General features: G+C 59.6%; 2 protein-coding genes across 4 annotated transcripts in view; one reads left to right on the top strand and one right to left on the bottom strand.

Moving 5' to 3' along the window:
* Positions 1 to 14723, top strand: part of NGEF (neuronal guanine nucleotide exchange factor) — a 74721-nt gene extending 59998 nt beyond the window's left edge. For all 3 annotated transcript variants that reach the window (XM_025935221.2, XM_086719962.1, XM_086719961.1), the window contains 10 exons: positions 2544 to 2704; positions 3973 to 4125; positions 5532 to 5661; positions 7943 to 8017; positions 10029 to 10118; positions 11150 to 11313; positions 11567 to 11722; positions 12320 to 12399; positions 13131 to 13235; positions 13753 to 14723. In XM_025935221.2, coding sequence (XP_025791006.1) covers positions 2544 to 2704; positions 3973 to 4125; positions 5532 to 5661; positions 7943 to 8017; positions 10029 to 10118; positions 11150 to 11313; positions 11567 to 11722; positions 12320 to 12399; positions 13131 to 13235; positions 13753 to 13943 — 1305 coding nt within the window. In that variant the 3' untranslated portion in view covers positions 13944 to 14723. The remainder of the gene's footprint in view (positions 1 to 2543; positions 2705 to 3972; positions 4126 to 5531; positions 5662 to 7942; positions 8018 to 10028; positions 10119 to 11149; positions 11314 to 11566; positions 11723 to 12319; positions 12400 to 13130; positions 13236 to 13752) is intronic.
* Positions 14724 to 16596: 1873 nt separating this feature from the next.
* On the bottom strand, positions 16597 to 23728 carry SNORC (secondary ossification center associated regulator of chondrocyte maturation). Its single transcript, XM_025912495.2, has 4 exons — positions 23127 to 23728; positions 22607 to 22778; positions 16839 to 17021; positions 16597 to 16757 (listed from the first exon to the last, which is right to left on the bottom strand). Exons 2-4 carry the CDS (start codon positions 22677 to 22679, stop codon positions 16648 to 16650), a joined length of 366 nt encoding a protein of 121 aa, XP_025768280.1. The 5' UTR covers positions 22680 to 22778; positions 23127 to 23728; the 3' UTR covers positions 16597 to 16647.
* Positions 23729 to 24021: the final 293 nt, after the last annotated feature.

Genomic DNA, 24021 nt, shown 5'->3' with positions numbered 1-24021 from the left:
GCCCTCGGGCCTCCGGCTCATCTTCGGGGTGTGTGGGGTGCACGGGGGCTGAGCATCGGAGCACAGAGCCCGGCCTTCAGCAGAACAAGGTGGCCGTCACCCCCTCTGGCAGGCACGTTGTGGGACACGGAGCCGGGACCGTGGGGTCTGAACCAAAGGGTCCATGGGTTACGTGCTCACAGTGCTGTGTGAGGGCCGGCGTTTCTTCCCTGTCTGCAACACCCCTGTGTCAGTGGGGGGTGGGGGGTGGGGGGGTGGGGAGTTAGTTATATTTGCTTAGCACTTGCAAGCTGCGACGGCTTGACGTTTTCTCAGGAAACTTAAATTTAGCAGCAGGAAAGAGGTTTGACTTCACCCCTGAGCGAGAAGCTTCCCGTGGTCCCGATGGCGCCCTTGTTAGCGGGGCCTGGGTGGCCGTTGACAGTCATTCAGTGCTGGGGCCGCTGGCGAGGCTGGTGGGTTGTGCTTTCTGTGGCTCCGTCCTCTAAGGAGACCAGGCCACCGGGACTCAGGGATGCTTCCAGAGAGGCCACCAGCTTGTCTCCGGTCAGCCGCAGGCACTAGGGCACCAGGTGGGCTCTCTTCTGCGGTGGCCCAGGCTCTGATGGGTGGGCGTCCCCTGAGGGGCTTCGCTGTGGACTTTCTCACTGTTGCTGGGCAGGTTTATGCCACCGAGTGTCCCCCAGATCACAAACACGTCGCTTATTTTGCCCCTGCTCTGCCTGCGGCGGCGTAGAGGGGGAGCCCGGCGCTCGGAAAACCCCGGGGTCGAGTCTCAGCTCCTCAGCCGTCCAGCGGTAACTGTGGGGGCATCACCCCACCCCTGCGTCTGCTGGTTCCTTTTGGAGAAACGGCGGCTTCTGGGTGCCCTTTCCCAGGGGTCCCGGGAGGATTTGGAACGAACGCTGGTCCCTCCCTGTCTCCTTCCACCTGTCCTTCCCGAGCCCTGGAGCTCCAGCTTTCACAGCCAGAGCCTCTGGCCCCGGACCAGGGTTCTGGACGGAGGGGAGGCTACAGTGAGATGTGGGGTGCCCGGGGCACTGACCTCTCCTGCTCATCCCTCTCCTGCTCCCCGTCCCTCCTCTGTGCACCTGTGATAGCTTCCTGGGGCTGTTACAAGAAATTAGCACTGACTAGGTGGCTTGTCAGGGTTTGTTCGCACCCAGCTGGGGGACCAGAAACCTGAACTCACGGTGTCCTCGGGCCTCGTTGCCTCTGCGGACTCCAGGAATCCGTCTGCCCCTACTGGCTGCTGCGTCACCCCATCCCTGCCTTGGCTTCACGTCCCTGCTTTGTCTCTGTGTCCCATGTCCCTCGTGTGTCAAATATCTCTCTTATAAAGAGACCCGCCATTGGGTTTGGACTCTCAGCCCAGGGTGATATCCTTGATATCCTTTTTAAAAAAAAAAAAAATTTTTTTAACATTTATTTGAGAGAGAGACACAGAGTGTGAGTGGGGGAGGGGCAGAGAGAGAGAGGGAGTCACAGAATCTGAAGCGGGCTCCAGGCTCCGAGCCGTCAGCACAGAGCCTGACATGGGGCTCGAACTCATAAACTGGGAGCCGAAGCCAGACGCTTAACCAACTGAGCCACCCAGGCACCTCTGTGTCCTTAATATCCTTAACTTGCATCTGCAAAGGATTTTTTCCCAAACAAGTTCACATTCATAGGTTGCCAGAGCTTAGAATGTGAACACAGTTCAGGAGCGGGGACCCCACTACTCGGTCCCTCTGGGCAGCTATTGTGGAATCTGAACCCGTCCTCGGTCAGGGAACCGCGGAAGGTGAGGATGACCCCAGGGCGGTCTCAGGAAGGTGGGTGCCTTGCTTGTGAGCAAGGGAGGAAGGTGAGCTGACATCCGAGCGCCCTCGCCGCACAGAAGCCCCATGCCGCGGAGGATGGCCCTTGGACTCTGTTGTTGTGTGCGTGGGCTCGGTGATCAGATGACAGTCACGGTACAGAATAGGGGTGCCTCCCAAAAGTTCATTAGATTCTGGATTTATTTCTCTTTTTCAAAATGAAAATTGCTTTATCGATTACATTTTAAAATTAAGCCACGAAGGAAATCATAGATGCTCACTTTTCAGTTTTCAGACAAGTTAAAGGGTGAAAAGATACAGGTAAACGTTGCACCCCCTGCTGATACCTGTGGTTGACAGTTGTGGCCTTCCAGCCTTCCTCGGGGGCGTGTCAAGGTGGGCGTCCCTCTATACCGAATTTCACACCCATTCGGCACCTGGAGACCGTCCGAGCCACTCGTCGCGGCTGCTGGGGCTTCGGGGCACGGCTGACCTCTTGGGTTCGCGCGTGCTCTGTGTTTCGGGCGTCAGGCGGTCTCCGGCTTCAGTGTCGCGAGCCAGGAGCGCGTGGTGTCTGTCTTTTAGGCAGAGGCGCGTTGGCCGTCGGCGTGCGGAAGTCCTTGCTCCCCGCGACCTCGTGCACACAGGCCTGCGTCTCACTGGGAGCGGGGTAGACGCCCTCCTGCGAGGTGAGGCCCGGGACGTGACCACCGGCTCTCCTCCTCCGTGTTTGCCCCGACGCAGGCCATGTTCGAGCTGGTCACTTCCGAGGCCTCGTACTACAAAAGCCTGAGCCTGCTCGTGTCTCACTTCATGGAGAATGAGCGTCTGAAGAAGACCCTGCACCCGTCTGAGGCGCACATCCTCTTCTCCAACGTCCTGGACGTCATGGCCGTCAGTGAGCGGTGAGCCACCGGCTCGGGTCCTTGTGGGGCCTGGCTTCCGGAACCTTCTCCTCAGCCAGAGCCCGGCTGAAACCTGTGGTGCCCTGGCTTCTCTGCTTGTGTGTGTTTGGGATGACCTATAGTAAGATATAAATGAATACGTAAACCCAGCCCTCTGCCACCTGAACGGTGCCACGGCAGGTCACGTCCCCCTGAACGGGCCTGCCCGTCAGCACAAGTGTCCCTGAGCCCCCACAGTCAGGCAGGTCTGCGGCGGGTGTCCTGACCAGGTCCGGGGGTGTCCGTGTGAGCTGCTCTTCATCCTGACTCTGGAAACCCTGGCTCGCGGGGCCCCGGGGCCCTCTGAGAGCCAGCGCAGAGCCTGGCCCTGGACTTAGGCTTTCTCTCCCCAGTTAGATGGCATTTCCAGTAATTTTTGGAACTGTGCTTACGTTTTGCCTATTTGAAGGGTGGGAGGAACTTAACTGGAGGAGGAATAAACAAGCACTAATCGGTTCTTGCCAAAAAGAAAAGCATGCCAGTCGTACCGTTAGGGTAGAGGATCCAGTGACCATTTTCCCTGGAGGCCACGGAGCCTGCAGCCCAAAGCGCAAAACTCGGCTTCTGGATGAGCTGGTCCAACCGTGCACGTTCAGACGTGAAGCCAAGGTGTGGCAGGAGGGGCTCCTCCACCCCCTGGGGCGCCCCGGGCGCTGCTGGCCCCCTGTGGGCCCCTGGGTGGGTCCCCCCTCCGCACTGACACCCACCTCCCGGGGGCAGCCCCACCCAGTGGGCTTGGGCACATGGTTGCCGAGAGACTTCTTGGCCTTTGCCCCCTGACCCCGTTGGGAAAGGGGTGTCTTTTTACACATGTACTGACTTCCGTTTTACCGTGGAAAATTCCAATCATGCAGAAGTAGACACTCCAGTATAACGAGCCCACCCCTAGCCCAGCATCTAGGTTTGCCTGCGTCCCCACCCCACGCCTCCCCACCACCCACAGGATCCTTCTGAAGCAAATCCCTGTGGTCACCTCATCCGTGAACACATCGATACGTATGCAAAACATAAAGTCTCTTGCTGTCTCTTTAAAAAATAGCCCTAGTGCTGGTACGCACCTAAAAACACTGAACGTAGAATTCCTCGATGTGACCGAACATGCCGTCGGCGCAGGGATCGCGGCCCGTCGCGTTTGTTGGTTTGTCGGAGCCAGGCCCGGTGGTGGAGACGTGTCTGTCCTGAGTGTCGCCGTCCAGGCGCCCTTAACCCCAGCCACTGCCCCCCTGCAGGTTTCTCCTGGAGCTAGAGCGCCGGATGGAGGAGAACATCGTCATCTCGGACGTGTGCGACATCGTGTACCATTACGCGGCCAACCACTTCTCAGTCTACATCACCTACGTCAGCAACCAGACCTACCAGGAGAGGACCTACAAGCAGCTGCTGTGAGTGCGCCCGGCAGTGGGGCCGTGGCTCCTCCCATGGTGCCACCGCGCTCAGTCCTTGGACCTCTGCTTTCCCGGGATGGTGCCCAAGCCTGGCACGTGCCGGGGGTTTCGGGGTCACTAGAGAAATGTCGACCCCAAGACAGTCAGCCGTGGCACCCACTGGGCCTGTGTCCAGAACGGCTGGGCTGAGTTCTGTGAGGTTTAGAGAAGAGGGTCTGAGGCCCAGAGGCCCCCTTGGGGCCCGAGAGGTCAGAAAAATGGTTTGAACCAGAGACAAAGGCAAGGACGGGGCAGGAGGAAGTCTTTGGTGGTGAGTTCATTACTAATCTGCCCAATTGTTTTTTTTTAATTTTTTTTTTCTTTTTTTGAGAGAGAGAGGTCACAAGTTAGCAAGGGGCAGAGAGAATGGGAGACAAGTAGGGCACGAGCTCACCCGATGCAGGACTCGAACTCATGAACCGTGAGATCGTGACCTGAGCTGAAGTCAGATGCTGAACCGGCTGAGCCCCCCAGGCGTCCCTGATCTGCCCCCTTGTAAACTCGCCTGGGGTTTCCATTGATGAGATAACTTCTCAGTCAACTAGCCTCTTCTGAAGTGTCCACACTTCTGCGCCACGTGTCAGTGACCGTCACCAGTGATGTGTCCCTACCTGGACTCAGGAGCACGGAAGGTCTCTCTGAGAAGTAACATCCGAACGTTACGCTGCCCTGGGCCTTGCTGTCAAGCCTTGTGGCTAACTGTGGATGTTTTAAAACTTGAGCATTCGGGGGTTTGGAGGTTTTACATTTGGAGGTTGAAAATTGGGACTTGAGGGAATCAGGATGCCCGTTTTGAGGACAAACCTGGGGGAGACGAGCATACAGGGGAACAGGACGTAGGCGTTGCCGTGCTGAGGGTGTGCTGGTGTGCACCCTGTGTACCTGAGAAAGAGGCAGAGCGGCCCTGCAGGTCCCCAGAGCCCTTGTCGCCCCTCCCACCCCCCACCCCCCCGCTGAGCCACCTGCACACAGGCCATCTCTGCTGGCAGGAACAGCACCGCTTTCCTCTGGCAGCCGCCCCCAGCCCGCCGCTGTCCCCGTCACTACGTGGGTTCACCTCGCCACGGTTCCCTGCAGGGTAAACCACCAACTTGTGCGTCTGAGTCACAGACTTGGCCACACGAGGAATCCTTGCCTTCCCACACACAGCACACTTTGCTAAGTTTTCAGGGGCCAGGCATGTGAAGCCCCTGTTGTTATTTGACTTGTACACGAACAGTTTCTTTTCCGTGAAAAGGAAAGAAGGAAAGACATCAACACGTGTCCTGTGCCCGTGGGCCGTCTGGCTCCTACGAGGCCCCCCATGCTCTTCTGATTCACGCCTCCTGCGAGCCGGAGACCGACTCTCGTGTCTGTGTCCCCAGCCAGGAGAAGGCGGCCTTTCGGGAGCTGATTGCGCAGCTGGAGCTGGACCCCAAGTGCAGGGGGCTGCCCTTGTCCTCCTTCCTCATCCTGCCTTTCCAGAGGATCACGCGCCTCAAGCTGTTGGTGCAGGTACTGGCCTCCCCAACCCAGGGACTGGACTTGCCCAGGCTTCTCCTGTTGCAGAGGGCTTCCTGTGGTCATCCCAGGTCCCTGCTAGCTTTCTGGGAAGTTCACTTGTTCCACAAATCCTCGTGAAGCTCCTACTGTGTGCTGAGCAGTGGGGACTCAGCCCCTGTTCCCCTGTCCCCACAATCTGGGGGAGAGACAGACAAGCCCGCACAACTGGGAAGTGGTCGCGGCTGGAAGGACGGTGAAATAGGGTGACATGATAGGGGGTGACTGCCTGGTCAGTGCCAGTTCAGGGGGTCAAGAAAGACAGACGAGTGGCATTTGAGCCGAGACTTGGCTGACAGGGAGGAGCCATTCAGGTGCCAAGGAACTGCTTGCACAAAGGCTCTGGGGCAGCCAAGTTCACAGCCAGGAAGGCCAGTGGTGAACTGAGGGAACTTGACGGGAGTGAGTGCAGAGATGGGGAGAGAGGCCAGTTGGGGCCCTAAGGGACCAGGTAAGACGCTGGGGTCATTCTTCAGCATGTCGGGGAGTCCCCTGATCTAACTGCCTCTGCGAGAGCACACAGGCTGCCTGTGCAGAGTGATGGGCAGGAGAGCAGGAGGGAAATGGGAGAAGGGGTTAGGAAGCCACTGGAGAAAGAAGCTTAGTCTGGGGGAGAAGTGGGGGAGGGAAGAGGGGAGATGTTGGAGGGAAACCCGAATTGAGATGAATTGAGACGCCTACTTGCTACTTGGGGTCAGAGGGAAGAGAGTGTGAACTTGAGCAGTGGGCGTGATGGTGCAGTCTTCCCCGAGGCGGGGCCAGTGGGAAGACAGCAGGACTCAGTGTGGACTAGCTGAGCTTGTGGTGACTGAGCAGTCAAATCTCCAAGTTCAGAGTTGGGGAGAAGTCTGAGCAGGGCCTGTGGGCATCGAGGTGGCATTTAGTGAAAGGAGACCGGCCAGGAAGGAGAGAAAGGGGTCCCCAGACCCGGCTGTGGGACACAGTGGCCAAGAAGGAACAGTGGTGAGGAAGGAAGACCAGGAGGGCTGCCTGGAGGGGGTGACACTTCCTGAAAGGGGGTCTCCAGCAGGGCAGAGACGCGCTGTGCCTGGCACATGCTCCTGGGCTGCTGGGAGTCCACCAGTCACACGGAGGGGATGGTGTGGATCTGGCCGTGGCTCTAGGGGCCCGGGCTGAGACGATGACCCAGGAGCCACAGTTAGGGGAGGTCAGAGGTCAGGCAGACAGCAGGCCAAAGACCTGGGGCAGCTGGCTAGCTCCACGGTGGCAGTAGTAAGGCGGGGAGGTCACAGCCCTCGGCAGGGGGAGGGGGACCAGGGCTCAAGGCCCAGGACCACAGAGATGGGATGTCAGAGGAAGCGCCCCCCGCACCCCCAGGATGTCAGGAGAGAGCTCTGGCAGAGAAGGAGTGCGAGCCCAAGTCACAGGACACCAGTGAGTGGGGGGGCTACGTGTGAAATTTTTTTTTTCACTTGGAAAAACCGAAACAGAAAAACGGAGAAATTATTAAGAATTTTTATAGCAAATAAAAGAGATTTTGTAGGAAAAGAGCATGTGTGGATATATAAAAAAAATTAATTTTTGTACGATAAAAACCAACAAAACTAAGATCAAGACCCATCTTGCTGTGGTCTCGAGGAAACAGAGGGGCCAGGGGGTGGCCGGTGGAGCCATCAGGGAAGCGTTCCCGGGAAGCACGCTCAAGGCAGAGGGAAAGTAAGCAAGACATTAACTCAAGAAAATCAAACAGTTGGAAAAGAGACGTTTTCATCAATAAGAACAGTTAACAAAGCCTCGGGGTTCTTGCGACTTGATCCCAGGGGAAAGGGTGGGGAAGGCCCCGGTGCCCACCGTGAGCCTAGGGCTCCCTCCCCGGTGCCCACCGTGAGCGTAGGGCTCCCGCGGGGACAGGGCCATCCCGAGCATGCCTTTCCCCCAATGCTGGGTCCACCCCGCCAGCGTGGGGTCACCTGCTTTGCTGTGGTCTCCTGGTGAGCCCCACGGGATCTTGGGATGTAGCCTGGCCTCCATAGTTAATCCTCTCGGGAGACTGCCTTGGGGTCATCATTTTAGAGCTGGGCCCGGCTGTGGGTGGGGATGCCCGGTCCTGGGCCAGCTGTGGTCAGGATTCAGGATGCCCGGTCCTGGGCCCGCACGTGGGTCGGTCATAGGTTTTCCTGCCAGTCGGGCTCTTCGATGTGCTGCTGCTCATGGGGGCGGGGAGGGGAGGAAAGGCCACAGGTGGTCGTATTAATGCAGATTTTCCCGTGCTCAGAACATTCTGAAGAGAGTGGAAGAGAGATCTGAGCGTGAGTGCACTGCCTTGGACGCCCACAAAGAACTGGAGATGGTGAGCCCCACTTTCTCTTTCTCTCTCCCAACAAACCGTTGTCCTTGTCTGGACACCCACCTTCTGGCCCTGCTTCCTCCTATGTTGGTGGGTCTTTGGAAACTGCAAATTCATTTTAATATCAAAAGAAAGTCATTGAGGGGCACCTGGCTGGCTCGGGCAGGTAGAGCACCCGACTCTTGATCTCGGGGTCCTGAGTTCAAGCCCCACGCTAGTCCTTGCCTGTCTCCGGGGTCTTCCCTCCTGTGACAGGCGAGGAGGCTGGGTCTGGCTCTTCTTGTGCCCCGACACTGCCCTGTGCCTTCTCCCCCCGCCTCTCCCTCTCCCCACGCTGCTCCCCTCCCTCCTATCTCACTGGCCCTGCCGAGTCCTGGGCTGTTCCTGCCCGAGAGGGAGGAGAGCACGTCCGTTCCTCGTCCTCGGAGAAGCGGCTCCTCCTGGGGTGGCCAGCAGAGTCAGGGCTGTGCCGGAGGAGTGACACCCGATGTCCTTTCTCCAGCGCTCGGGTCACGCGGGTCCTCCCTTCCCTCTCCCGGCGCTGGCTCGTGTGCTCGGCTCCTGGTGTTGCTGGAGCTGCAGGCCAGCTCTTGGAAGCGGCACGGGGCCACTCTGTCGTGCCAGCGACTGTAGTGGACAAGAGCCTAGCGTGTGGTCCTTTCCACTTCTTGTCCCAGAGGCAGCAGCTCAGTAAAAGGACTGGCCTCCATGGGCATCTGATGGCAGTTCTAAGCCACTTGGGGCCCCAAGGGCTCCATTTCACAGGGGTCTCCTCCCGGCCGCTCCTTTTTCCCTTACCAGTTGGCCACCTGGCAGGCTGGTCGGGGAGGGTCAGTGCCCCGGGCGGCATCTTTCAGGGCCCTCTGCCCTCCCCTGGAACTCCCGCACCTGATCGGGTCGGGGGTTCGTCCCGGCACCCACTGGGCCACCTAAGGTGAGTCCAGTGACCGCCTCAGCCCGTGAGGGGTCCCGCATGCCGGGCGCCAGGAGAGCGCTCTCTGTTTCTAAAGGTCTCTGCCACCATCTCCTTTCCCTTCTAACAAAAGCTGTACTTGCTTCTCGCGGTTTACCTTTTCTTTATAAAGGTGGATTTTTTTTCTAATGTATAAAAATGATGTTCGATACAAAAAAAAAAAAATTCAGCAAGTGCTCATGAGTACACAGAAGGTGGTAAGGTCACCAGGTGTCCCACATGTCCCAGCTGACATGTGGGTTCTTGCCCTTGCAAACAGACACCTGCACACACAACTAATTTTTGCAAAACAGGGATTGTGGTTTCGAAGCTGGCTTTCTTTGCTCTCCGTTTCAGCGCATGTAAAGTTATTGCCATTTTTAATGATTTCGTGGTACAGGGTGAGGTGCATATAAACGTTAATCAATCCCAGTCAGTGGACACAGGTTGACGACAGTTTTTCTCGTTTGAAACAACAGCGCAGGGAACGTTTTGGGCACATAGTGGGAGCGTGCTGGATGCCAGGCTCCATTCTAAACACCGGCGATCCATCGTGGAATACTGTTTCTGCAGACTGAGCCCCTGGAAATCCCAGGAAGTGTGGTTTTATTAGGCTTCTTGGTATCTGGGTGGCCTCCCAGGAAGGTGGGGGGAATCTGCACCCCCTCCCCCTGTCCCGTCCCACAGTGTGTGACAGATCCTGTCTCCCCACACCCCGGCGGACCCGGAGGTGACCAGTCTAACTTTTCCAGTCTGGCAGGTGAGAATGGGCACCTTGCTGTTTTGTTTTCTTAGGTGACATGACAGGTCAGGCATCATCTTATGTGTGCTCTGGAGTGTCCTTTCTAGCAGGGACAAGACGCTAACTTTCTCCCCCAGAACCGAGAGCCGCAGCCACAGCCTGACGGGCTCTCCCGCTGGCCTTTGTTGCAGGAGGTGCTGGCCAGCCAGTCTCCGCTGCAGGCAGCGTCTGCTCACCCTCGGGGGCCTGAGCGGGCCAAAGGCAGGGGCGGGGGAGCGGCTGGCTGCAGGTGGCCTCACGTGTCCCCCTTCTTCTGCCAGGTGGTAAAAGCATGCAACGAGGGCGTCAGGAAAATGAGCCGCACGGAGCAGATGATCAGCATCCAGAAGAAGATGGAGTTTAAGATCAAGGTGAACCTGTGCCCGTCCGTGTGTCCCCACCCAGCCGGGCTGGCCTGGTCGAACTCCGTGACTGGCCACCCTTGGGTCTCAGTTCGGTGTCGCCTTCATTGAGGTCTCTTGACACCCCTAGCTGGCCCTAAGAGCCCCCTGTGACCGGGCCATCACACTGGCCTGCGCTTACCTTCTGAGAGATGGTGTGCGAGGACCCTGGAGCCACCCGCTCTCATTTCTTGTCCGTGTGACCTGGAGCAGTTAGTTGACATGAAGCACGTGACAGGGACCATTCCAAGGATTCTTAAATCGGGGGAAACTGAAAATCTGACAGCAGTTACCGATCTGCCCCAACTTCACGTAAAGCTTCAGGCATTAGTGTGCCCCAAGGGTCCCAGGGGCCTGGGTTTCTGGTGACGTGGTCACATGAGCACACACTGAGGGTCCCTGAGGTCATGCCATGTTTAGGAGGTGAGCCCCAGGTGAGGACGCAGACGTGGCCTTCTGGGCTCCTGCCATATCTCCACCTGCTGGGCTGACCACTGCCAGGAACTCGTCCCCGAGCCATGCAGTGGGGACCTGCAGACCTGGCCTCCTTGCCCCAGGGGACCCAGTTCTCCTCTCCCCTGTGACCTTGGCTCCCCTTCTGATTCTGCATCACACGGGCTGAGCCTGGTAGGGAACGACGACCCTCACACAGGTACAGACACAAGTCCCCATAGACACAAGCACATATACACAGAAGCACACACAGACACATGCACAACAGACAAATGCACAGCTACACACAGGCACAGATACACATACACAGCCACATACGTGTCCATGGGAGCGTGCACCCTTGTGCACATGCACACACACACACACACACACACACACGCTGCCCTTCCTACATTTGCCCAGGATTGCTCCTTCCCCTCAACCCCCCATTGCAGCACCCCCAAGCTGTCCCTCGGGTTAGGACTCCAGCGAGGCCCAGGGGGACCTCGGGGGAGTACAGGGCGGGGGGGGGGGCACAGCTGTTCTGACGCCACCCCCCACCCACCCAGTCGGTGCCCATCATCTCCCACTCCCGCTGGCTGCTGAAGCAGGGCGAGCTGCGGCAGATGGCGGGCCCCAAGACATCCCGAACCCTGCGGACCAAGAAACTCTTCCGGGAAATTTACCTCTTCCTCTTCAACGACCTGCTGGTGATCTGCCGGCAGATTCCTGGGTAAGCAGTGAGGTTGCTGCCGCTGCGGAGCAGGAGCAGCGGAGGATGAGGCTTAACTGGCCTGGGGGCCACGGTGGGGCGGTGGGAAGAGGAAGTCTCAGGGTGAGAGGGACCCGTGTTGACATCCAGGGCTTCCAGAATGAGGTGAGGCGTGACCAAATGGTGGGGCCAGCAGGACTGGCAGGGTGGTTCCCTGGGACCCTGGGGCCTCCTGGGGGCCGGCACCCTCAACCCTGCCCCCCTCGGTCCCCAGAGACAAGTACCAAGTGTTTGACTCGGCCCCGAGAGGCCTCCTCCGCGTGGAGGAGCTGGAGGACCAGGGCCAGACGCTGGCCAACGTGTTCATCCTGCGGCTGCTGGAGAATGCGGACGACCGGGAGGCCACCTACATGCTGAAGGCGACCTCGCAGTGAGTGCCCAGCACTGCCGGCCCCGGCCCCAGCCCCGGCCCCACGGCACCTCCGTGCCTCCTTCCCTGGCGGACCAGGGCTCTGGTTCGGCACATGCTTCGTGGCCCCCTGGCCGCCCAGGCCCCAAGGGCAGGGCTTCTGTCGGGGGTGCGTGTGTGTGCCCTCTGGGGCCCGGACCCTGGAAGGGCCTTTTCTGATGAGACGTAGAAGCCTCGGGCCAGGCTGACCAGTGCACCACATCCCTGGACAGCCCCGGGGCCATCTCATCACCCCGGTGCTTGTCCCCGCCAGAGCTCACAGGCCACCCCACCCATCTCCGTCCAGCTCCCACCATCCGGACGGGGACAACGACATGTCTGAGAGCTTGCGGTTTCCGGGGTGCCTTTGGGGGTGTCCGGGAGGGCTCTCCCTCACCAGCTGACATTCAGGTGTGTCGGGGAGAGTCTACAGGACTCCCCCGTGCCTCTGCTCGGATTCTGCCCCCCACCCCACCGAGCTGTCCTGCTGTGGCCTCGTGGGATGCTTGGGCACCAAGCTCCCCGGGGGGAGGAAGGGCGGTCGCTCTGTGTTTCTGGCAGTCGTCCTCTGTGTCCCAGGAGTGAGATGAAACGTTGGATGACCTCGCTGGCCCCCAACCGGAGAACCAAGTTTGTTTCCTTCACTTCTCGGCTGCTGGGTGAGTGCCCTCAGGGAGGAGGCTGCCTGCTGGGTGGGGCAGGCGAGGGCAGGTGAGGACACATGAGCGCAGGTGAGGGGCAGGCATTCTCCACATTCCTGGTGGGGCAAGTGCTTACCAGCCCCCAGAGGCCAGCTCAGCTTCCCCGGCCCAGAGGGCCTGTGTGTGAGCTGCGAGCTTAGTACCCTGATGGTGGACATAGGGCTGCCTGAGCTTTGCAAACGTTTGTGTGCTTAGTGAAGAGATAAGTCACTGAGTCTTAAGTGACAGGTACCACCAGGAAACGAAAGGAATCTGGGCCCAGAAGACAAATGCCAGTGATCTTTTTGGGGTTGCCCGCTCTCTGAAAACCTTATAAAATATAAAAGGGTGCCTGTGCACCTACCTCACAGAGCAGCTCCTAGCCCTGCCTGTGCTCGCCGAGTCCGGGCCTCCCAAACTGCGGCCAGCATGTCAAGTCCGGGGAGTGCCTTCTCAAGTCCAAAATCAGACCCCCTCCCAGCCCGTCCAGCCCTTTACCCATATACTGTTTTTCTCCAGAGCCCCTGGCTATCTTAGTCACGTTTTCTCTGCAGCCAAACTGTCCTCTCCCTCAAACAGACCCTTTCCGGGTGCTCTGTTACAGGCAGGCCTGCCCTGCTACCGACAGGGGGTGTCCGGGGTTTGCTGGGTCCTGAGCAGGGTGGGTGACGTGGTGACGAGGACGTGCCACCTCCCCGTCCTCCCCTCAGACTGCCCTCAGGTCCAGTGTGTGCACCCGTATGTGGCCCAGCAGCCAGATGAGCTGACCCTGGAGTTGGCCGACATCCTGAACATCCTGGAAAAGACGGAAGACGGTGAGGGCTGGGGGTCTGGGTGCATCTCCCACTCGTGCCGCCCCCACCCCCGGGACTCTGCACCAGCCTGAGGGATAAGGTGGGGGTGTCTACACCCCGTGTGCAGAAGCAGATGTCATGAGGCCAGGGCTCAGGGACAGGCTGCCCAACAGAGTGATGGTGGCATTCCAGACACCAGGTGGTCAGCTTAGGTACCTCTCCCTTTGGGGGGCGTCCCTGGGGTCTCCTGGCCCCACGTTGGGCAGCCGATAGTTGCTGAGGGCTCGGGAATGGGTTCCAAAGTCAATATATTTGGGACACCCCGTGGCACCCTAGGACCACGTTCCCCAGGAGGGGGTCAGGGCAGTGCTCTCCCAGCTTATGGGGAGACAGACCCAAACTCCCTGTCTCCGGCAGGGGTTCGTCGAGCAGGTGTCCTCTGGAGGGGCCAGCCGGACTCCCTGGCCGGGCTGGGGGCTCAGCCCTCAGCTCTCACCCCACAAGAGCTGCTTACCCTCCCCGACCCCTCTCTACACAGGGTGGATCTTTGGCGAGCGTCTGCATGACCAGGAGAGAGGCTGGTTCCCCAGCTCCATGACTGAGGAGATCCTGAATCCCAAGATCCGGTCCCAGAACCTCAAAGAATGTTTCCGTGTCCACAAGATGGACGACCCTCAGCGCAGCCAGAATAAGGACCGCAGGAAGCTGGGCAGTCGAAATCGGCAATGACCCCCGGCCTCGGTCGCCAGCCTGGGGGAAGGACGTGGGCGGTCTGGAGCAGCGCCGCGGGGCAGGCAGCCCCCGGCAGATGGTGGAGGGCTCTGGGGGACGGCAAGCGCCTCGCGCGGGAGTCACCCCCGCCCCTCCCCCTGCCACGTGCGTCTCGGCCCCCTTGCTTGCAAACGGGAGAAGGGGTGCCTACGTCCTTCCTCCGCTGCATTTGTAAACGAGAAAGTGTATTTTCAACAGTATTATGCCACCTGTCCCTCTTGTCTCTCAGAGGGGGCGGAGGTGCATCGGCGCCTCCCCAGGCGCTGGAGGAAGCCCCAGACCGGGAGTGTCCCTGGCCGAGGGCAGGGTGGAAGGACTGTCGTGACCGCCTGCACATGTCCTTCTCTCCCCTGGAAGCCATCGGAATCCTCCGTGCGTGCGTGCAGATGGCCCGCCCTTGCCTGAGCTTGCTGAGCAGCCCTTGGTCTCCAGTTCAAAGGACCAAGAGACCAAATGCCTCTGTCCTCCCCTCCCCAAGCCTCCGCCAGCCTCTGGCTGCACGGCCAGGCCCTGCTTCACAGCAGGCCTACCAGAGCTTGGCCGAGGGCCCACGCCACCTCTGGCTCCCTGACAAGCTGGATGTAACTTGTGTCTTCTGGCCCCTTCAGGAGCCCAGGTGTTGTAAGGAATGAATTGGTCACTGCATCCTGTATCGGTTTTGGTTCCGAGAAAAGCGAATATCATTTTTGGCTGCATTAAAAGAAGCATCATGTATAAAATAAAGGAGGTGAAGGTCTACTCTTTATTGCCTTGCTGCACACGGGAATGAGGTGTTTGGTTCTGGGCAGGGAGAGAAGAACTCCTTTCAAGGCTAATGGAGGAGGCAGGTCCTGAAGAAAGGGGTTGAGATGGCTTCCAGGATAAGGAAAAGCAGCCAGGGTTAGGATCTCAGAATGGAAGGAGATTTGGGGCTCCACCAATGGAAGGATTCCAGAAACAGAAGAGGCAATTTGAGGGAGTCGGGGACACCCTTCTGCCACAGTGGAAGCGAGAACTCCTGTTTGGAAAACCACGGTGGGACTATCAGTGGGTGGTGGTCCCACAGGATGTCTAACACCAGGCATGGGGCTGGGGCTTCATACCTCGGGCACTGCTTCCCACTTTTGGTGCTAGCAAGTTCCCCCAAAGGCTGCAGCTCCTCCCCCAGCCCAGGTAACCCTCACAGATACCCCAGCCCCACTCCTGGTTCTGTCCCGGAGTGTGGCGGGCCTGGAATCTGACCCTGCCCAGCCCTACTTGGGACCACACTCTTTCTGCCGGGATGCACTCTGCTCCGTGCCAGAACAGGCCTTTCGTTAGAAGCCCGGGATTTGAGTCAAGTGGGACTTCGTAGCCTTTTTCCCACAGGCCACAGCATGGCTCTTGGCATTCTTGAGACCTCGAACCCTTTGAGACTTGGATGGATTTCTGAGGATGCAGACGTGCGACACTCTGGCTCAACAGTGACAGACATGCTGGGGCCTCTGTTACACCCCCAGGGGGAAGACCCCCACTCAAGGCCCCCAAGAGTGGGCAGAGGGGGAGAGGGGCCATTCCTGAGCCCTGTGCTGCTCTTGGGGGCGGGGACCTTGGGGCAAAGGGGAGGGAGTGACCCTTGGTTCTGGCCCTTGTCCAGTTTATCTTTTTGAAGCATGCTGATTCGGATCATCTGTACCGACTAGGGCTTTGGTTATGAGGTTGTGTGCGATGAAGTCATGTAAACCGCTGCATGAAAGCTGCTCGGTTTTACAACAGTCCTTTATAATAGAAGCAGAAACTTTTAACCCTTCATGTGTTTTGAGCGAGTGCTCATCTGGAGTATCCAGGAGGGGGAGGACACTGGTCTTAGCTGGAGCAGGCGTGGTCTGGAGCTCAGGGAAGCCAGTGAAGTCAAAAGAGTTGCTACAAAGAGCAGAGAAAGAAGAGGACGAACAGCTTCCTTCCACCGGCACCACGCACAGGCCGCCCAGGGCCCTGGCTATCAAACCCTCCCGGGTGCGCAGACGGCCCCTCCTCCGGGCCTCCAGTCTTCTATTTCACTCCAAAGGGACGCAGTTCTGGCTTCTTCCCTGCTGTGCTCCGAGCAGCTCAGCCTCTATTTTAAATCTCCTTCTAAATTATAAAAGCTAGGTTTCCCAGGAAGCAGGGAAAACAAAAGACGTGACCAAGAACTGAGGTCCGGGGCCAAGCTGCTGGGAGGAGGGAGGCAGCCTGGGGCTGCGGTCGGTCTGGGAACCGGGTTGCTCCTGCGGCTCCCTGGGGCGGAGGGGGTCCTGGGGACGCTGGCGGGGCGGGTCTGGAGCTCCGCAGATGGGGCCCGGCTGGCCAGCTCGGGCCCCAAAATAATCCAGCCTTGGGCTGGGAGCCCCGACGGCTCAGCCCCTCTCCTGCGCCCGCGGCCACGCTTGAGTCTGAGCGGGAGCGCAGGGGGCGGGCCCCGGGCACTTCTCGGGACAGGGGCTGGGACGGGGAGGGGGTGTGGGGACCGGGGCTGTGCTGGGGGGCGGGGGACCCCTACGCGAGCACTCGCGGTTCCTGCTGGCGGCCCCGCGCGCACGTGGTGCGAGTCGTCGCCCGCCCCGCTCGCCCCCACGCGGACGCGCGGACACACTCGAGACACCGGGGCGCCACCGAGGGTAGAGCCGAGTCGCGCCGCGGCGGGGGCGCGGCCCCTTTATTCGCTTCAGGAGGCGGAAAACTTTCTCAGCGCGACGACCACGAGCGCCAGCACCACGCAGGTGGCCAGCAGGGCGGCGATGACGATGGCCGCGATGGCGCCGGGCCCCAGCGAGCCTGCGGAGGACGGAGGGCGGCAGGTCAGCCCCGCGGCCCCCGCCGCGCCCGCGCCCCCGCCCCCGCCCGGCCCGCGCCTACCGCCACCCTGGTCCAGACGCTCCCCCGCCGTGCTGTCCTCGGGGCTCGGCGCGGCGGTGGGGGCCGGGGGCCCGGTGGCCTCGGGCTCCCGGGCGGGGCTGGTGCTCTCCACGGGGTCTTCTCCCGACGGCAGCTCGGCGGGCTCGTTCCACAGGGTGGGCGCGGGCTCCTGCGGGCCCTCGGCTGCAAGGCCAAGGACAGGCGCTGAGGCCCGGGGGCGCTGGGGCGCAGGCGGCGGGGCCGACGGGGACGTGGCCCCGCGCGGTTAACCGGCCGCGGAGGTGGCGCTGTGTGCGGGACTGCGGGGTGGGCGCTGCACTGGCCCTCCCGGAGGGCTTATTGCGGCCAGGCTGCAGTGAAGACAGACCCAGAGGTGGAGGAGGGGAGTAAGGGCACCAACGGGTTCTCTCGGCAGACGGCCGTGAGGAGCCTGAGCCCGCAGCAGGGGCACTTCACCTCTCCCAGCACAGACTGCGGTCCCTCATCTGAACTGCAGGGCCCTGTAGGCCTGGGTGAGATGACACTGGCGAGGGGCTCCCTTCCCCTGCGAGGCAGGCAGGGGTCCGCCTTCGTCCTGGAGAAGAGACCGGGGAGATGAGGCAACTCTCCTTGCAGGAACCAGGGTCCCTGCCTCCCCAGAGCCCCACGAGGCTACTGTTGCAGGAGGTGGGGAGGGGAGGCAAACTCCACAGCCCAGGAGCAGACCTGTGCCCCCTCCTTTGTCCTCACCCGGGCAGAGCCGTGCAGCCCAGAGGCCGCGGGGCCCGACGCCCACACACACCCCGTGTCCCAAGGCTGAAACCCCAAGGGGGCTCTAGATCTTGAGAAACTGTGATGCCAGCATATTGCTGCTTCCAGAGAGAACAGGGCCAGAGGGGTGCACAGGGGTGTCTGTGGTCAGGGTAAGGGAAGCCCCAAGAAAAGGGAGCTGCTCCCCTGTCCCCACACAAGCTGGGGCTCAGTCAGCACATCAATCCCTGTGCGGTGTTTTCTGCAGGAGCCTTTCTCTGCTCGTGGGGTGGGAGTTAGCAAGGTGTGGAGGACCTGGCAGGCCCAGGGAGCAGGGCAGGCTGAGACTCAGAGGCCTGGGTGCTAGCCCCAGCCCCATATCCCCACCTCCACTATGCCAATTGCGCTTCCCTCCCCACCAAGGGTCCTGGTCTGAGGAGCCCCACAGCACTTCCCGAACCCTGGGCCCACATCCGTCCATCCCCAACAGGAGGCCCCAGCGCCCAGTTTAACGGTCAAGACCAGAATGGCCGGCAGTCTCCACCTCCACGCCTTCCCACCCCAGCCCTGGGGTGGCTTTGGCAGGGTCAGGGCTCGCCAGCGCCTAATCTCGAGTGTGACCCAGGGATGCCCAGCCCCCACATCGTCCTTAGAGAGGGTAGTGCGGGCAGCACGGCACCACCTCGTGGACTCCAGCTGCTCCGTGGCCGGGAACGGTCGTATCCCTGCTTCAGAGCTGAGGAAACCCAGGCTCAGGCGGGCACTGCGCGGGGTGCTGCCGGGAGTGGGAAGCCCCCCGGAGGATGCAACAACAGGATGCAATTCCCAGGTGTAAGCCAGGGAGGTTGTGGAGTTAACGCAGCCCCAGCCACCCACCCGCAGATCACTGGGGCACCGTTTCCTCTACAGGCGTCACCCCTGAGAACTCCCTCTGGCACAGACGGGCCAGAGCCAAGCTGCTTATAGACTTGCCGGCTTCCAGAGGGGGGCTGCTCTGGGTCTTTCCTGCTAACAGTGCCCACCTGGGGCAAATCGCGAGGAGACATCCGCCAAGCCCAAATTCAGGGCCAGTCTTAAATTAACTGTGCTTTCTAAAACATCCAGGTCAGGAAAGACAAAGAAAGGCTGAGGAACTGTTCCAAGTAAGAGACTAAGGATGTGAGAATGCAGCACGTATTCCTGGATAAGGGCACCCCGGGCTCCACTGGGGAAGTGTGAATATGTAGCTTAGATAACAGTGCTGTATCGATGTCCGTGTCTTATCTTGGGTAACTGACCGGTTATGTGAGAAAATATCCTTGTTCTTAGAAGCATTTCGGGGCAGAAAGGCATGACATCTACAACTTACTCTAGACTGGTCAGCATTCAGATTGGGGGTGGGGGCGGGGTCAGACAGAGACAGGAAGAGCAACTATGGCAAAAGTGAATCTAAGCAGAGTGTACCAGAGCTCTCTGGATTATCCTTGCAAGTTTGCTGTCAACTTAAAATCTTTCCCCCAACTGTACAAGACTCCCCAAGACGCCCTGTCCCTGCAGCCTCTCCCAGGCCTGGGCTCTGGGTCAGTTCTGAGGCTCAGCCTGCAGACCAGGACCACTGTCCTATTCCCCAGGGGTTACCCCAGCCAGCATCCCTGTTCAGAAAACAGCCCTGGCAAGGAGCCCTCCTGGGGGCAGAAGTTCCCTGGCACCCAATGTAGGGGAAGATTCCCACCTGAAGGACCTGAGGCTGAACTGCAGTGCCCATGTCTGGGGGCCCCCCCGGCCTCCCACCAGCTGCAAAGACCACACTGTGCAGAGTGGGGAAGCAACCCTGCCGGGCGTCCTCTGTCACTGCCTGGGAGGGCAGGGGTCTGCAAGCCTCTTAGCTGCTATGGAAAGTGCCAGGCCCCCGGACATGCTTGCCTCAGGCTCCCGGGGGCTAAGCCAAAGAAAAATGCCCACCCCTTAGGCCCTGAAGTGTGGGGCTCACAGAATGCCTATCTTCCCAGATAAATAGACAAACCACTGGCCCTCACTTGCTCTCCATATACCGGCGACAGGGAAGCCACCACAGGGCTACTGGGGACCAGGCCCAGCCAACCTGGGTGGCATCTGGGGATTCAGCTGCCTGGAGTAGGCCCAGGTAAGCATCTACTTCTGCCCTCTGCCAGAGCTCAGAAGCCATCTCTGGAGGAGAGTGGGCCCTCAGAGCAGGGCAGTTGGGGACACACCCAGGCCTTCTCCCCTTCTGCTCCCAGTAACCCAGCCCTACTCTGTGGCTCCCCACGGAAGCCTGGATTCTCCTTGCCAGACACACTGGCCCAGGCCGCCTCATCCCTGCTGCGTGTACCCCCCCTCCAACCCCTCCTCCGACACTCAACCAGTCCCTGAAGCTTTAGGGGGTTTGGAACCCATGGGTTTCCAAATCAAGAGGGCTGGGTCCGTCACGTCACCCCGGGACCCCAGCAGGCTGACTCTGCTCCCCCTCCCCGACTTCACTTCCCAGTCTGTGAAATGGGAGTTGGGCCATGCCTCTCGTGGCCCCCACAAGTTGTAACTGTGCTGTCATTGCCATCACCAGCTGCCGCCTTGGCCCCCGGGGCCCTCCGGCCGGACACGGGCCGGGCAGATCTGTGTGCTGTCCATTTGCCGCAGCTGACCATCATGGGAGACCCCCAAAGGCTGGCCCAGGGCTCACCTGTACCCAAATATCCAGCGTCCCAAAGGCCTGCCAGTTCCCTGCAAGCCCAGGGGGGTGGCCCAGCAGCATACACAGCCCAGAACTGCAACCTGGACTCGGCCACCAGCCTTCCGGCGAAGGAAGTACAGCTGCCAGGAAGGGGCCAAAGCATTTTCTTACGCGCACCTACCTGTCTCTGTATTTTCTCAACTTGCTGTAGTAAAAGGGAAAAACAACGTTTAAAGGCAATAACCCCCTTTGCCCCCAAATCTATGTTGGGGGAGCCATAAACAGAAGAAGTTGTCAGGGAGTTTGCCAGCAGGAGGCCCCGTCTGCAGACAAGCGAAGATGAGGGAAAGCAAGACGGGCAGAGGGCCCTGCGTGAACAAAGACATGAGCGAACGGGCACGGAAGGTGAGCTGAGAACCCCACGGGGGACCTGCGAGGACATCTAAGCTCCAAAGGCCAGAGTTAGCAACGTCCTTCGACTCTGACCAAGGAAACCAGGACAAGTAAGGGGCCTGGGGACACCGCCAAGGGCACCGCCTCCACCGCCCTGCCTTTCGGTAAATAGGTTTGTTTAACACTCACTCTGACCACTGGGCCCCGAGGCCAGGCACCCGTGCTCACAGACAGCCTTTGTGCCAGCCATGAAGGGCCTTTTCATCCCTGGCCTGGCCTCCCGCCTGCTCAACCTGGCCTGCTCCCCCTACCCAGTAGCGGCAGCCACAGGCAACCAACACGGAGGACGGAGGACGGCAGGCAGGGCCCGCAGCTCAGCCACGGGGCCACTCCTTCCCTGCCTGCCTGCCACAGGACCCCAGCCCACCGAGCAAAGGGCAGGGGGCCTGCTGGGCCCTATACACACCTGCTCAGAGCTTCTGGCCCAAAGTGGGGTAGCCGAGAGGCTCCCAAACATCCTCCCTCCCCAAACGGCAGGAAGAATGACAGCCGGCCAAAACCCCAAAGACTCCGGGGTGGAGCTGGCCTGCCTGTTCTCGGTAGGACACGTGGAGGGAGGTGAGGCCGGGTGAGGCCCCAGAGATGCCAAACACGTCCCCAAACATTCCTGTGGCAGTGGACAAAGCCCACCCACCCAGGCTGTGTATGCAGTCTGATCCAGGGCCTCTGGCCAGCATCCTGGGCTGGGAGGGCTGGCTACTCTGGAAACAAGAAACTGGACAGGAGCTCCCCAGACGGTCCCAGAGCCTGGGCAGGCAGGCGCCAGCACCTTCACCCCTACCCACTTTGACCACCAGGCAGGGCTGGGGTGGGGGGTGGGGGATCTGCAAGGACCAGTCCCAAGGACCTGAGGTTCTTCCTAGGACGTCTAGAGGGGCCTGCATGCCCACAGGCAATTTGCCATCACCCTCTTCTTCCTGGCGTGTGTGCCTGAGTGTGGCTGTCCCACCGGGCCTCACGTCCCCCAGTAACTCTCCCCAGGGCCATGCTCATGTGGCTGGCATCCAGCTGCCACTCCTATAGATCCACAGACATTCCCCCCCAAAGTCGGTGCTGCAGAGAAGGTCTCCGGGGGTCTCTCCTCCCACTCATTCCTCTAGCCCCAGCACCACCCCCAACAAGGGCCCTGAAATATTTCTCCAGTGGCCCACCTCACAGCCAACAGAGAAAGACCATCCGTGAGCTACCTGGGCTTTTTCTCTCTCAGACTTTGAAGCTGGCCTGGGACAGCCCTTCCCAGCAGAGGGCCCTAGAGCCATGCCCAGGACGGGGCCTGAGGTCCAGCCAGCCTGCCACCGTGAGCCTGGTGGGACCTTCCTTCTCACTGAATCCCACACCCAGCCGTTTTGACCTAAGTACAGAGCCCAAGTCCAGTGTCCTCATCATGGTTTTGCCAAGGAGTCTCAGGCTCTGTGCTCTTTCTGGAATTTTTCCCGGGCTGAGACTAGTACCTGGGTCTTCACTCTGAAAGGACATTTCAGAAAGCCAGCAGAGAAGGGCTTGCAGGGTTGAAACGTAAAACGGCGGGGCTCTGTGGTTTTCTGTCTAGGAGCCTGGGGCCTCTGGTCCCTCGGCTGCTTGCCCTGTGCCTAGTGCCCTTTCCTGACTGGAAGCCTTCAGATTTTAGCATGCTGGGGTACCCCCATGTCCCCCCAGGCAGCTAACCTCCCTGGCCCTGCTGCTTAAATTGCCCTCCTGCTTCGGGGGCCATCGTCCCCATGGCTAACAACTCCCAGGACATCAACGCGGCTCCTGGCGGCCTGTCTCCCAGGAGCCTTCCAAAGAACCACCCCAAATGGCGGTTCCACCTTCTGTGAGGGAAGGGCTTCTTCTGCCCGGTGGGCCGTGGAGAATCCGGCTCTAGGTGCTTCTTGGCCCTGGGTGGCTGGTGGCAGCAGAGTTGAGGGAGCACCCTTACCTGTGAGTACTGCAGGGGCCAGGACCCCGGACAGGAGCAGCAGCACCATACGTAGGGCCAGACAGAATCCCATCCTGGCCCGTGAGCGAGGGCAGCTGGTGCAGCTGGAGAGCAGGATGCAGGAGGACGGAGCTAGTTAGCTTCAGAGCGGCGGGAAAGAGGTATCAAAGGGCTGGGAAAGGTTTTCATCAATGCAAACTCTGTCCTCCTGGGACACCGTGCCCGCCCCCCACACATTAGCGTGTACGCGCACGCGCACACACACACACACACACACACACACACACACACAGCAAAGCTTACAGAACTGACTGCTTTCCTGAACTCCAGAGTAGCCCCACCCTCAGAGAGGGAAAGAAAGAGGAAATTGCTCTCTTTCCCTCTCTCCTCTCTCTCCTCCACCTTGCCCCCCTTTCTCTCTCTCTCTCTCTCTCATATACACACACACACACACACACACACACACACACGGCCACTGGAAGTAAGAGATTCTCAAACTTCAGTATACAAAAAGACTCACCCAGGGAACTTGGAAAATGCAGATGCCTCCAGCACTCCGTATCAGAAGGTCACAGGTGGGCCCTGGGATCTGCATTTCAGGGCCTGCGGCTCTGGCTCTGGACACGGAAGCCCAGGCAGTCTGCTCACCTTGGGGCGCTCAGTGCCTGGTGGGGAGAGCACTCAAGAGAGCTTGTTAAAGAAGCACTTTTAAAACAGTCTCAATCCAAACCCTCAGCAGTTCGAGTCTCTTTCCAGAAAACCTCATGTCATTAAACACCTTGTGTTCCTTCTTGCTCTCTGTTCTCCCAGGTGCCTGAAGCTGGAAATGCCACCTGTGTGCTCCAGACATGAGTGCCTATCCTGGGGCTGGTGCAGAACTTCAGCCCCACCACCCACTGCCTCCCCCAACAACTCCAGGGATATTAAAAAGTAGGTCCACTTTAAAGGGTCCAAACCAACCCTGACTCCACTGCCTCCCCAGTCCTGCTGTCAGTGGAACCCCAGCGTCCGGCCTTCCAGATGTCCCAGCCACAGAATTAAAAGTCATCAAGGTTTCTCTCTCCCTTACTCCTGAGAAAGTATACCCAGCACCCCTTATCTCATACCCTTCATGCTTTCCACTCGCTGTTAAAAAAGCCACCCTAAATAAAGGCTTGCTTTGGCCCTGCTTACAGTGTTCCAGTCCATTGGCCTTGACTATGTTCCTCCAACACAGCAAACGTGGTCCTGCCTCAGGACCTTTGCACTTGCTGTCCCCTCTCACAGGAAGTCCCTCCACTCATTATGTGGCTACCTCCTCATCGCCATTCAGGTCTCAGCTCTGGTCAGTCAACCTCCCATCCACCCATCACATCACTTAATTCCTTCTTAGCACTTACATTTACATGACACTCTCATTTGTTTTGCTTTTTTTT

Source organism: Puma concolor, chromosome C1 (genome assembly GCF_028749965.1).
Source record: "Puma concolor isolate L17-30 chromosome C1, mPumCon1.1.hap2, whole genome shotgun sequence".
NCBI lineage: Eukaryota > Metazoa > Chordata > Mammalia > Carnivora > Felidae > Puma > Puma concolor.
This window is presented reverse-complemented; position numbering and strand designations above follow the sequence as displayed.